General features: G+C 37.1%; 1 protein-coding gene across 2 annotated transcripts in view; it reads right to left on the bottom strand.

Annotated features, from left to right (window-relative positions):
- The window catches only part of Chd64 (calponin 3), a 100,561-nt gene that overhangs the window by 4,192 nt on the left and 80,919 nt on the right, over positions 1-15,450 (bottom strand). The window contains exon 1 of one of the 2 annotated variants that reach the window (XM_069834603.1): positions 3,900-4,268. The exons of the other annotated variant lie outside the window; for it this stretch is intronic. Coding sequence (XP_069690704.1) covers positions 3,900-4,253 — 354 coding nt within the window. The 5' untranslated portion in view covers positions 4,254-4,268. Of the gene's footprint in view, positions 1-3,899; positions 4,269-15,450 lie in introns of those variants that run through there. 2 annotated transcript variants of the gene reach the window in all.

The raw sequence follows: 15,450 nt of genomic DNA on the forward strand, positions 1-15,450 counted from the left end.
TAGGCCCTGATGATGGTTTACAGTATACACCGAAACAGCTGTAAGCCACACGTGCTTATATAATTAACACTGGTAAGTCTGCCATTTTATCAATCATTTGCAAAATTAGTCTTTAACAGCATATAACAGGTGTAGATTGGACTTGCATTGTTGATCAAAAAGAAAATCACAAAGTTTTGTAGGCTGCTATCTACAGAATTAATCTTCGAAACAATGTTTTCCTTCCTAATCACGAACAATGGAAAAAGTCCAATCTACATCTCTTCTAAGCAATTCACCATTGCTTTCTTCCTCATTTAGATCTTATAACAGCTACTCCTTAAGATAAAATAAATAATGTTACATAGTCTATCAAAGCTAGTAGCTAAAAATGTCCTCCATCTGTAATGCTAAGAACACACACCGTCTATCAAAGGTTTTCGTGTCTGAGTCGAGATTTGATTCGATCTTCGTAATTTTAGTTCCATATTTATAAACAAATACCTGTAGTGAGAGTTCTGTGATCTGAGTCAGTACATCAGAACTTCACCTCAAAAAAAAAAGGTTACTATATTGGTAATTAATAAACTTTAGTTTTGGAGGTGAGATTCGAATGCAGATTGTGGACTTTACAAAGCATCAAAGATGTACGTATTTTAATGAATGTGTACATAGGAGCAGTGAAGCAACTCTGACTAAAAATGTAGAGTAGACTATCTAGGAATTATATTACACACCTATATAAAGCTTATTCTCAAATAAACAGATGTAAAAGGGATGTAAACTAGGTCGAATTATAATTTAATGTCTTAAAATATGAAATGCATTAATACGTTTAAAACTTCTTATCTTTTTCCTGATACGACAGTGATAAATAAGACTTTCAAATTGAACAACATATTAATTGATTTACTTCCCATAATCTTCTCAGATGATGTAGAAGTTATGTTACTAAACACTACAAATTCAATGATAATTCTTGTATTAAGATGTCAAAAATGTTGGTATTACTTATCTAGCAATGATTAGATAACGAGACAAGTAAAGACACTTTTCTAGAAAAAACATACTTATACTTTTTTTGCACAAAGGTAATAGGTTTATTATACAGAGAATTCATTCACCTCCCACAATACCTTTGGTTCCGAAAAAAATTCATAGCATAGAATTCCGATTAAATGCTATCACAAGACTATGCTTGTCAGAAAAAAGTACATTTGATACCAGATTAGCTCTTTCTTACACCTTCTCGTTCCCAATAGTTTGGCTTTTACTAGTTATACCCTGTTAAAGCCACTTTACCCAACTGAATGAAACCTTAATCTGAATCAATTTAGTTTTAACCAGAACAAATGGCAGAAAAACATCTTCCCTTTTCTACCCAATCTTCAAATATCCTTAACTGCTAATGTACCGGTATTAAGAAATATTCGCTGGTGTGTATTTGTGTGTGCAAGGAGAATATTTACAATTAAATTTACTTTTCAGGATCAAATGTCTTCATTGTACAAATCAAACATTTAAGTAAAAGTTCGTAAATGTAAATGGATTTCCACTTGTGCTGCCAATTTTAACCACCATAATATGTTTTCTAATAATCTCGATATGAGACTTCATAGTAGGATTCAGGTACTTTTTTTGGCTGCTGCCTTTCCCCAGAAGCAACCAGTTTTCGCCCAACAAAATGAAAAATCCAACTGCTGTATTTAGAGACGACATATGTCCCATGCAACTTTCATTATCATATAGGCCTAAACGATTTATTCGCCAAGTGCCATCGCTTTGTTATGAAACTTTCACTTTCAGCTATTTACTTCCAGCTTCTCGCCATCTGTGACCTGCGAACAACTTTACTGGACAACTAGACCTACCATCTCAATACGTATCCTAGATCCTATGTAATCTTTGTAAGGCTGTAAGAGTTATAGAGAAAAATGTTCACAATCAATTTCCTCTCTTCCAGCTCATATCTAGAGAGGAGGAGAACACTTAATTTATGTTGTTTGATGGGGCTACGCATAATGTTGAAAATACAAACATATCACAACTGGCTGTAATTCCTGTACAAACTCACCCTGTACGGTTTCAGTTTTAACAGTTTAGTTGCCGCGTGGGCTGATCCTTTTGAAACACCTACTTCTTGAGACACAAGACGTAGGGATTTCGTTGGAGAACGTTCTAAAGATGCCCCAATTTCATCTAGTTTTTCTTCTGTTAAAACAGTTCTTTTTCGTCTACGAATTCTAGCGTTCAACGAACCAGTCTCTCTTAATCTAAGAACTAGTCGCCTAACTGTATCTCTGTTTGGAACGTGAACGCCAGTAAAGTTCTGTGGAAATTGCCTACAGACCTCTCGACATGATTCGGTTTTCACGTATGTGTCATACATGAAAATTCTTTGTTCTAATGTGAACTTTCCGGCTGCCATTTCAATGAGGTAATAACAAACATACGTAGACACACCGCAATTACACATGAAAAAGCACACGGAAATTATGCAGAAATAAACACTGACAACAATGACTACTTTTTGTGGAATAAACTATGCGATAGCAGTACTCGGACCTCGTACTCAATTGATCGCACAAAACAGCCACGCGTATTCAGTAACGTGACCTTAAGTCGCTGCGTCAGCTCCTGCACTCTACCGGCCGAAAGATAAGCTGACCGCTCTGTATTTCAGTGATGGGTACAAAACCGTCCATAGTAACACCGTATTCAAGTAAAAAGCGGCACAAACCAATAACAAGTAACAAAGATTATAAGGATAACACATTGTTGCGCAAGTATAATTTAACAATCAGTATGGTGTTTATTGTGTTCTCTTTATATAACTACTGTATGAATATACAGAGTGTTCGCCTACGGGTGTCAGGAAAGCGGCCTGCCTGCGCTGTCGCTTGCGGGAATCGCCTATCCGTAAGCTTCCGCTTTCTATACTAATAGCATGCACACGGAAATTTTTCTACGTAGTACTAATCTTGTTATAGGCGGCGTTGGAAGTAATGTCCATCTGAATCCACACATTTATGGCATCTTATAATAAAATTATGATTCACACGAATAAGTTCGTCTTTGGTAATTTTTGGTGGGTTATTTTACGACGCTGTCGCTGGTTATTTAGCGTCTGAATGAAATGAAGGTGATGATGCCCGTGAAATGAGTCCGGGGTCCAGCACCGATAGTTACCCAGCATTTGCTCATATTGGGTTGAGGGAAAACCCCGGAAAAAACCTTAACAAGGTAACTTGCCCCGACTGGGAATCGAACCCGGGCCACCTGGTTTCGCGGCCACACGCGCTAGCCGTTACTCCACAGGTGTGGACCTGATAATTTTCCTAATCTCTCTTGTTATATTCGCCTTCAATTCATCTATGCTGTGAGGATTATTCCTATAGACATTATTTTTAATAGAGTTCCCCACAAATAAAAAATCGCACACTGTAAGGTCGGGGGAACGTGGCGGCCATAAGTCCTGAGAAATATTTCTTTCTCCAAAAATGTCACTTATACCGTTCATGTATTCATGGGCTGTATGGGCTGTTGCTGAATCTTGTTGGAAATACCCACTGAGTTTCTCATCATCTGATAGCATTTGGAAAAATGGCGCGAGTATTAGAGTGCGAGATATTTGTGCACTTACTGTATCCTCAAAGAAAATGGGCCCAATAATTAGCTTTGCTGTAACAGCACGCCAAACGCCGATCTTTTCGTCATGCAATGGAACCTCATGAATTCTCTGTACTCCAATACCTATTGTTCTGTGAGGCAATATGACCTCGTAAATAAAATCACGCCTCAACAGAAAAAATTATTACATGCGGATCCACAATACCGTCCACAATACTTTGTAAAATCCAATTACAAAACTGAACTCGTTTTTCATAGCCTCTAGGCCGTAATTCATGCACGATACTCACTCTGTAGGGTTTTAATTTTAAAAGTTTAGCAGCAGTAAAGACTGATGTTTTTGAAACACTAACTTCCTGTGAAATAAGTCTTAGAGATTTATTAGGAGAGCGTGTAAATGATGCACTGATTTCATCAATTTTTTCTTCCGTCAATACTCTTCGTTTCCGCTTAGGAATTTTAGCATTTAGCGACCCTGTTGTTTTTAATTTGTTAACAAGACGTCTAATAGTTTCTCTACCTGGAATTGGAACACCCGGATATTTCACTTCAAATTGCTTACGCACTTCTCTACATGACTCTGTTTTCACATATGCATCATACATAAAAACTCTCTGTTCAAGCGTGAATTTTGCGTTTTGCATTGTTCACACACACACACACACACACACACACACACACTGAATATTTAAGCAACTGTGTCAAAAAAACTGCACTGTACGTAAAAACACTGCAACAGCTGGCTCACAACTGATAACTTGTCGACCTTGATTGTCGAGCGTGCCTCAATAACTGCGCGCACAAAGCGGCGTATCAGCACATGCTGCTTTCCTGGCCCCGCCCGTAGGCGAACGCTCTGTACCAGTGTTGCCAAGTCAGCGGTTTTGTAGCTAAATCTGGTGTTTTCAGGATATGGTCAGCTACAAAATTTTACTGTCAGTGGCTAGCTATTTATTTGGCGGTTTTTGATGATTCTAGCAGAGGGAGATCATATTTTTTAGTTTTTTTTTGTTTGTTTTGTTTTGCTGTAAAGATGTTATAATTGTATTTAAATGTACTTGCGGACAAATAATTGTTTTATATGTACTTGCAAGTTAATCATAGACCAAAGTTTAGTATGATGTTATCACACTTTTTCATTGTGAGAGTATAAAATATCAACATTTTATGGTTGCATTTATGTACTGCCCCAAGATATACCTAAGGAAATAGGTAACTTAATAATAATAATAATAATAATAATAATAATAATAATAATAATAATAATAATAATAATAATAATAATAATTTAAAAAGAGTACCTTAACACAAACAGTTTCATAATAAACACGACACGAGTATGATTTCTTCTGCTCAGGTACAATAACTTCATCTCGTAAGTTGCAGGGTTGTACATCATCCCTCCTGAAGACGATTTTGTATAGAACATAAAGCCTACAAAGTGATACACACTTTCCATAACTTAGTCTATATATAAAATTCTCCAGTTCCTAAAACTGTAGGCCTACACATACTTTGTATTTCAAATTTGGAAGTGATGTGTTAAGAAAAATCTGGAGGTTTTTTAAACTATAGTTTGGCGGATTTTTTAACCTTGTGCAGCGATAAATGGAATTCTGAGTTGGCAACACTGCTCTGTACCATGTTAGTAGAGTCTATTCAGCAGAAACGCTGGCACAGAAAATACATACTACGAAGAACTGGTTTCTCTTGAAATAATCGTAACTATTTTCCGCACCAGTAATCACAAGTTGTTTGCATGGCTTGAAGTTCAGATAGAGTAAATCAGAAAGTAGCTGATCTGGTAATACAAGTAAAATATGGAAATACTGAAGTAAATGACTTGTGATAATTTTATGAAATTACATCTATATAATAAAATTATATTGAATTAGAAAACCAATAATAATTGCTTTCCATTAGAATTACTAATCTGCAACAATAAGGTAGAAATGTTTAAAAACAAGGATACTACGTTAACCAGACTTGAATAACGAAGACACAACGCAGAAGATTTTATGTAATTATAACGATAAATTGCGAAATTACAAATAAAAATGTGTCCGTGAAAAAGTTTCCCTGTAGGATATGAATATAACGTGCTGTTTTCACCAACAACTAATAACGACATGATTATATTATAATTGTAGCATGTCGAAAAGACAACATGTGTTATTCGGTTTCCAAATTGGAACCCCATACCTCTGCAGTAGGCAAACATTGTGCACAATGGCTATGCCATCCATTCTAGAGACAGGAGAGAGACGCTGTCTTGTGCTACTCACACCTGCCGTATTACTTCCCCAGGCACGTATTGGCTGACGCATCCTACCGTAATACAAGAATTGTGTTCGGGAATATTCCATTCTTGTGGGTGGATAGTCGGGTTATGACAAGGTAGACCACACGCTATCCATCATGCACAACCCAGCTGTCTAGCATGCAAACGTAACATCTCAGATGCGTGAGTTTAACAAGACAGGAAGAGTTGTAATCACTTGAGCATCAGATCGTGAGCAAACACTAAAATGTGAAATATAGTGAAGTCCTCCACTGTAGTTAAACAGATTACGTTCTTGGCTACAAATTTTGCGGACTCTGGATCAATCACCGTTGGGAGTGAAAATATTTTTCCTTCCCAAACGACTTAGCATACCTATGGTGTTGAATAGCAACCTTGTATGTTAAAAGAAGAAAAAAGGATTATACTTTATTTTTATCAAAGAAGTCTTCCCGAACCTTCTGCAGACACGTCTTAAGTCAAGGCATGGATAAAAAAAAACTTGACAAAAAGACATATTCTCTTATGTCATACATTTGTTCGTTATATCAAGATATTACAAATGTTTTAAGTTGCGGGATTGTGTCATGTTAACTGCATGGCCAATGGATCTCTCCTCAAGCGAATGTTTAATGTTGGTTCATGAACTTCATACGAACTTAAACCTTTAAAGATGATTATGATTGATAATGATTAGAGTTTCCACGTTTTTAAACTGAAAATAAAGGAGATTTTGGAAGTGATCACCAAAATCGACCCATCATTGCATTATCGACATGTTTTACCTTCAGGAGGATGTTGCATATAGGCATATACACAAAAGTACTGTATTTTAAAATAAATAACACTATTAATACTTCCCACTTGGTTTGTATTAATTTAGAAACTCACGTATTAGAAATCCCTTTACAAAAATAAACAGGGTGAACATTAATTAAAATTTGCCACTGAAGATTGTATTTCAAAATATTTACCTAGGAAAGTCTTCAAATAAATATATAACTAACTTTCCCCAATTTCGTATAACTTCATCCCTCTTAGCCCCAAATATTTTCCTAAGCACCTTATTCTCGAACACCCTTAATCTGTATTCCTCTCTAAAAGTCAGAGACCAAGTTTCACAACCATACAGAACCGTTAAAATGTTTTCTGAATTGTAACTTTCAGTTTTTTTTTTTTTAAGCAGCTTCTTAACCGAATAATAACAGGCATTTCGCGTATTTAGTCTTCTTTTAATTTCCTCTCGAGTGTCATTTATATTTGTTACTGTTGCTCCAAGGTGTTTGAATTTTTCCACCTCTTCAAAGGATAAGTTTCATATTTTATATTACCATTTCTGATCACGAGACATTATCATATACGTCTTTTCGGAATTTATTTCCAAACCTATCTCATCACTTGCTTCAAGTAAAAAAATTATGGTTTATTTAACGATGCTCGCTGGTGTGTCGGAATTGTGTCCCGCAGAAGTTCTTTTACATGCCAGTAAATCTACTGACATGGGCCTGTCGCATTTAAACATACTTAAATGCCATCGACCTGGGCCGGGATCGAACCCGCAACCTCGAGCACAGAAGACCAACGCTATACCGACTACGCTACCGAGACCGACTGCTCAAGTGTTTTCCCCTAATAGTTCGTGGATTTTCTCGTAACATATTCACGTCATCTGCATAAACAAGCAATCAATAGTATATTTTTAATAGTTTCATAAATTTCTAAGAATACTCCGTGACCAATACACGTGCAGCTCTCGGAGCTGTAAGCAAGGCACCAAAGAAAGCAATAAACTGATCAGAAGGAAAATTTTCTGAGATATACATATTACATACATAGCCTACATATATTTTTTTCCTTTTCACATCAATATTCGTAACACGACCAGGGAAATTCTCATAAGAGTTCCAGAGAATTTTCATACGGAAACTAAAAAAGCCGCCGTCACGACTACCAATACAGAGTCTACAGTTTTACACTATGATAAAAGTAACATCAACGCTTATCACACAAGTTTCCATCACTCTCAGCCCTACGACTACAACCGTGTAGTACCAGTTTCATAAAAGCAGCATGGCAATACCCTCATGATTCCAGCAGAGTAATCGCCCCCTCCTCCCGGTTTCTACAATATGCTGGTTATAATTTCACTTGCAAGTGTCAGCCACGACCACATAATATCCTCTTCGAGACGAGCACAACCCGTTCTGCCGATAGTGCATCATGACGGCAGGAATTGCATGCAGAGTCAAGGACTGACCCTACGCGACTCCGGATTACGGTTCAATCGGGCAACACATTGCAAAATTAAACACAAAACCTCTCATAACTGCATCTCCATGATGTTGGCAAGAGTTCTTCTCAGTCTCTAAGATCCGTGCGTTTTTTTTTTTAAGCAAGACGTAAAGCGCTGCAGCAAGACCGTTCTTTTATTACATTTGCTGCAGCAACCATGCAGCAAATCAAAACACAGCTTTTACGAGTTTGCTTCACGATACATCATGGCGGAATGAGTGTTTTGGTCTTTTGCAACGTTTATTATTGTTAAAATCGTCTAGTAATAATAATTTCATGCCATTATCATGGAAGTCGAAACTATTTAACATGTTCGGTTCTTTTAACGTTAAATTTATTACTGCAGTAATAGAAGCAAATATTAATTGCCCACCATTTTGCAGTCAGCTGACCGAATTGAGTTTTTTTTTCCGGCCCTCATTTTGTTGCAGCAAAGGCATGAAGTGCTTTAAAAACGCGCGGGATGCAACATTACAGACTTGTCTGAATCATTCGGGCGTCGGGCTTACATAATATTATCAAAAAATTACGAGAATTATACTCTACTATATAACCTGACTTAACAAAACAATTTCGTCGATATTCTGGCACCAACCACAAGGGCAGTTTATTATTTTATAATCTAAAATTTAGACATTGGTAACAAAATAATTTTAAGCAAAGTCTCTTTGCCGGTTTGTTCTTCGCTTCAGAAGAATTTAATAGCTTTTGATACTGCCAGTATTATTACATACACGTTTCATCTAATCCCTCCAACAGTGTTAAGGGCCTTAAGTTAACTTAGTCTGTAACAAAAATTTTTACCAATTGGAAGTAAAGATGGCTGGCACACAGAATTGGCATCCCCACTGCTATTCTGTGGACCACCATAGCCAGTAATAGAGAGAACTTTTTTTTTCATTTGGATGAATATGAAGCTACGGAAAGAAACTGTAATTCCCTGAACAACAGGAGATTCGTTATCAGAAAACCTGAAATAATGTATGTATGTATATCGCACAAGGATGAAATCTATATAAGAAGCAACTCATGTCTCTCGTTAAAAACAGATTAAAACAGATCAAGGAAACTTAAATATACAAAATAAGGCCTGTTTTAATAAATTTGCTCCGTCTGTACGTACAGTCTTAGAAAAAAGTTTTGTAGCATATATACTTCGTAAGTCCCAGAAATAAGGCAATGCGCATGATCAGAGGACGTACGACCTGGTTCACAAGATTAGAACTAGTTGAGGTAATAAAATTAGTTTTCTTTCGTTGTACGTCTGATTATGCGCACTGGCTCCTTTCTGGGAATTATAAAGTATCTGTGCGACAAAACTTTTTTCTAAGACTGTACATCTAGATCGCCGATACATAAGGATGATTTTTATATCTAAAACAGGCTGTTGTGCTAAGCGTGTCTTAAGTGTAAAGTTACTGCTTAAAACAATACAAACACAATGCAAGGATTGTTAATTCAGACCCTACTGAACTTCGAATAACTCATCTGGAATCGAACCAAGATTCTATGGTTTGTAACAATACAATATGCTTTTGCGGGAGAGCTAGTGCGTCCTACAACTGCTCAGTGTCAGCCTTAGGCCTAATGAGTACTTTCAATAAATTGTACGTAAAATATTGATACCAGCAACGTGCATATCTTTTTTTTTCGAATAATGTTGGTAAAACCTGAGTTAGCCTATCAGTATTCTCCGTTAAAAATACATACGTAACTACATTCCTCCTGAATCTTCACCTTATTATGCAGTTCCTGTTACACGCCTGTTAATATATTTAAGTCAATTCTAGTATGTTTTTTGTTATTGTTTTAGGATTTCCATTATAGTTCGCAAGTTTTGTTTATTTACTGCATTTTAATTCAGTAGGCCTATACCAAAATTATTTGTGAAACACGCACGTGCATTGCCAGGAATTTTACTCGAAAAATGGACATAATTTTAGGCATTTCGACAAGATTGTCACAATATATTCCTTGCGTGAACAGTAACAAATGCAATGATGAAGAAATGTTTCCAGAAATATTCCTTCCTGAGTAATAATTTTAAAAATCTGTAATGACTAATCTAATGGCATACTCTATTGGAAGAGTTTATGTGATAATGAGCCCTATTCAATAACATTGAATTCCCTAAATTTTGTATGATCAGTGACAAAGAATAGATCTTAATAGTCGGGGAATAGAGATATCCCGGCGTTATTGTTACTTTGTGAATGTGCACCATATCTTTTGGCATAGTCTCATGGATAGTCGCGTCACGAAAGGATCCAAATGAAACAATGGAGTTAAAAAATCAATCGATTGAAACAGAAATTAACGGAGAGTTAGAGGAAGCAGTATTTCGGTTCATAAAATTTACCCTGAGCAAAGAAACAAAGACCGTTTAAGGTCAGCTGGCTCCTGTAGATACCAGTGTACTGCTCTGATTGATACAGCCAGGTTAATGGTGGCCAAAGCGGCCATGGAATAGAGCTTCTCTTAACCACAATTATTGCCGCCGCGTTATCTCAATCACTAAATAGCCTTATGACACACATTAATGAGAGTTAATTCGTTTAATCGCATCTCTAGACGTGATCGCTGAAGATCTATATCAATTCTGCTAGTCTGGCAATGTGGAGTGTCAACCGCTGTGAAGTAACAGCAAGCCTGACCGTAAAACGAGCGGGCAAGGGTTCCAATCCTGGTTGGGACAAGTTTCCTGGTTGTTTTTTTCCTAGATTTTCCCTCCTCCTCAACCACTTGAAGCAGAATTGCTGGGTAACTTTTGGCGTTGAACCTAGGACTCATTTCGCCTTCATCAATTTAAACTTAATCTATCATCTTCAATAGTTTCAGGACGACCACCAGGAGATTGGGCAGACATAGTACCGTGATTCGCCTATAGATGTCATGTCTGGGGAAGCTGCGCAGATCCTAGGAAGGCGTAGGGGCTCCCACAGCCGACTACGACAGACCAAGGAACGTAGCTTCTTCGGACAGATGGGCCTTGGTGAGTCGCGGTATCTAAGGTAATGTGATCTTCCGGTCAACAGTGGATGGAACAGGATGTAGTACGTGAATTGCGAACAGACGCCATCGATCTGAGGAGACGGCATAACATCAACAGGAAGACGGAAGGACATTCCTATTCACGCTGACTCCGTCAGAACTGGTGCTATAGCTGAATCGATAAAATGACACCAAGCAAGAGAATCACGTACTCACATGACTTCGACAACAGTCATCCCACAATATAAGGAGATAGCACAATAAGCCTCAGGATGAGTTGCTAACTTTTGGACCCTCCTCCGAAGAAAATAAAATTCTTTGGTGGGGGGGGGGGACATCTGTAAGGTGAAATTCATTATCTCCTATAACAGGACAGAACATAATGACTAGCAGAAAGAAATATTTTAACGTGGGCTAGACATAGCAGTAAATTTCACCTGGAGCATTCTGAGTCTGCGGAAGGTTTGTGTGGTCGTAAATCTACTATACGCTTTTCACCCCCTTCAAAGCCATATCCCTAAAAACCTAAGCTTTCGATCTTATTTGTGGAGCTTGTTTCCAAAAGTACCAAATCCAACTGGACAAATTTTACAGGGGGGGGGGGAACTTACTGAAGCTACAATAATTATTGTAATATATCAATATTTGATTTAGGGTTTATCTGCATTGCTTTTAAGATTTTTATAGCAAATTTTAAGCTATTCCTCATTTTATTCCAAGGTTATTGGGAATTTAATTTTGGATTTGGTACGTTTTGGCATACAATTTCGAAAAGGCGAAAAGGTTTCTAGTACAGTGGACTTAATGACTAAATAACTTACAATAATATATATTTTGTAACATTTAGTATTAATTATGATGTTGTTTCACATATAAGACAACATTAAGAATTATCATCTTGTCTCAGCAGCAACAAAAGTAAAATTTATCGATCATAGTGAACGTCAATAACATTAATAAAGGTTCATCTGATGCCACGTTATTAACTTTCACGACTTTTTGTAAAGTGAAATTTTCTATAATGCATACCCACTAACAGAAAGTAGAGATATCAAGTCCTTTTTTGTTTGTTTTACATGGCTACAGTTTATTATTTCTTTCAGTTGAACCAAAATACAATCATATTTTATCCTATTTTTGAGCATATTGTGCGTACATATTGGTGTCGCTGCATGTCGCAGAATGTACACCTACTAGTGCTGTTGCAGGATGAATAGTAGGTCGCTTGGCTTCACTAATTTTAAAGCTTTTAGCCCTTGGATCTGTCTTTTATGAGGTTTTATGTCTTTGTATCCCATTATAATCTTTCTTTGGCTCACAGCATCTGTATTGGCCCAGTATTGCTTGTTTTCACGAACCATAGCCTTATTTGATATGGATAACGCTTTACAAAAGTTATTATGTTTGTATGAAATTTCAGGTTTTGCACTTGCAGCAACTTTACGCCTTTTCTGTCTCAGTATATTTTGTTTACAATGAATTCGCAGACATTTTACGATTATTATTTTATTTTCTGGCACATTGACATATTCATCTCAAATATCAGAATCCATTTTTAAGAGTTCACCATAAAGCGATATAACGAGAAGTACAAAATGCTATACAGAATAACACAAAACGCACATGGCAGCCATTACTGAAAATTTAAGAAAACTGACGTAACATCACACAGCCACATCGTTGAAAGAGGAGTAGGTACTTCATGCTATGAAGCTGAAGCGGATATGGTATTTTTGCTGTAAAATGTAAATTTAGACGACCTCTAAACACGGGATTAGGTACTTTTTGACAAAAATTCCTTCGTATACAAATGCCAAAACCTAGTAGGTATGCATTGCCACTTGTAACTCATTTTTCGAAAATTATGTATTTGGACCTTTTGGAAACAAGCTCCACATTTGAATTCATGAATCTGAACTCATAGCAATTCCTTTTTACGTGGTTTGACATATCACCACGATTATCTTTTCGAAATGACTTTCTGATCGTAAATTCACAAGCATTGACAAATACGCCAGTTCACAACTATTTCATATCCACATAATCTCTAAATAGTCAAAGGAGTGTAGTTTATCCATTCTAATTCGATAGTTTGCTCTCGCCTCGAGTTACATAGCAAAAGTGTATTACGACTCGCTGCTGAAATAAAAATATTATTGCTCAGGAAGGAACACTTTTGGGGACATATAATATTGGCCATTTCATTTGTCACTGTTCATCATCATTATCATCCCTGGCTCTACAGCCCGATTTGGGCCCTAGCCTTTCTCAGGAGCGCTTTCAATTCCTCTCTATTTGCTGCCACCATTTTCCAAATCTTTATCCTCAAGATTTTACAATTGAAGAGGTGAGAATTATATAGTCCTAAGCCACACAGACAAAAATTTTACAGGGAGCGTATTGAAAGTTTAGAGTCCAATACTATTGGGTGCGGTATCACAATTTCTCCAACGTAGACTATGCTTACGTCATTTGTTGAGTAAATTTTATAATATTTTACTAGTAGATTCCCCATATGTATAAGAAATGAATTCGTACAAAAAAACTAATTTTGTTAAAGGTGTGGCTTCAATTGTCACTGTTCATTCAAGGCAAATATTGTGTGCCAATCTTGCTGAAGTGTCCATTATTATTTTTCGAGTAAAATTCTTGACAATTTGCGTGTATATTTTACAAATTCGTATATAATACAGTACGAGTATATTAATAAAATACGCTCTTTATTTAATGAGGGATGTACAGTGACAGGTTCGATATGTGGACACAGGGAACGCGATCCTTTTTTACGTTAAAATAATCTCCAAAAATGTTTGTGCAAAAAGACTAATCTTTCTCTATACTTCTTGAAATAAGTAAAATTACCTATTTGTCTGAACCAGCCTCTAGTTTGCAAAGCAATGCTTGGATCAAAACTACACTGTGAGGCCAGGCTTCGAACCGTGAAATCTTCAGTACCTGCGAGGGAATCGAACACCCGCTGTTAACCTATGCGTCGCTGGACATGAAGACGTGGGATGCTGCGGAGACGTTCACCTTATGCAGACGACAGAGGCTCAGAACGGGTTTCCACAAGGCCATGGCAACAGTGCGCTTCTATCTATCGAATTACTATTCCTAAGAGCCCGTGTTCAGACTACACCTCCACACCCCGCTCCGCCGTTCAATTAATGCACGTGCTGCAAGCTCCGACATGCTAAAAATGAGTTGCATTGTTTTGAGAGTAAGTCCCAAATGAAAGAGAAATGGTTATGGTTAAAATTTAAGTGGTCCTCAGAATTAGTATCTATTTCAAAGAAAGACCAGTTTACATTTCAACTTTCAATACCTGCATGTTATTTCCTTAATAACTTTCAATCATCGTCATCTACCTTGAAGGATTGGGCCGAATGGCCAATTCCGTCAACCTTCTTAGAATGAACATGAAGCAACGTTAGACAATATCAGATCATGCAATATGGCGCAAGGACACAACTCTGAATGAACAAAGAACAAGGAGAGAAAACACATACATAGCTCCTTTGAAATTAAAATATGAATTTTCCTGCTGGCAACAGAACCCTGGTACAGCCTATTTGTACTAGACTCGTAAAGAACACTAAGTATCAAAAATACCAACAAAAATCAAATTGCTATACAACAACATAGGAAGAGCCGCTGCAAGTCTTTGGATAAAACGGAGTTGACAATGTGGAGATGAACATTTTTAAAATAGTCTCGTGCTAGTATTAGAATACAAATCCATGTATTTCACATGTAGAGTTCACGAATTAATTTATTCGTAGATCTCGAGTATGAACAAAATCTGTCCAGTACTTTAACACTTGTAAGCTACACAAACGAGTAGAATGTATTTAGAAAAAGTAGCCTATATTTTCGTTACTGGACATCCTGAAATCTGAATTTTCGTAACGTTTTCGAAATACACTTTTCAACATCTCATGTTTTTCTTACGTGGCACTGCAAGCGAGTAAAGCATGACACTGATAGCACGGCTGCTGAAGGCTGACATGTACAGGTCCGTAAGTGGCTGGAAACGTATTCAAACTAGAAACACTCCAGCCACATAACTTGCATACCAGAGGTGATAAAATGGTACCCCCGTAGTCTACTCCTTTATGTGCTACAATCACTAAGGCCGGTTACACACTATACCGAGAGATGTGTAATGTGAAATGTGTGCCGAGAAATGCGCGAGCGAGGCGAGACAGCATTGTCCACACACAGCGCCGAGAAATGTGTAATCGAACCAAGAGTACAGAATAGAAAATAGTTGCAGG

This window comes from Periplaneta americana, chromosome 9 (genome assembly GCF_040183065.1).
Source record: "Periplaneta americana isolate PAMFEO1 chromosome 9, P.americana_PAMFEO1_priV1, whole genome shotgun sequence".
NCBI classification, from domain to species: Eukaryota; Metazoa; Arthropoda; class Insecta; order Blattodea; family Blattidae; genus Periplaneta; species Periplaneta americana.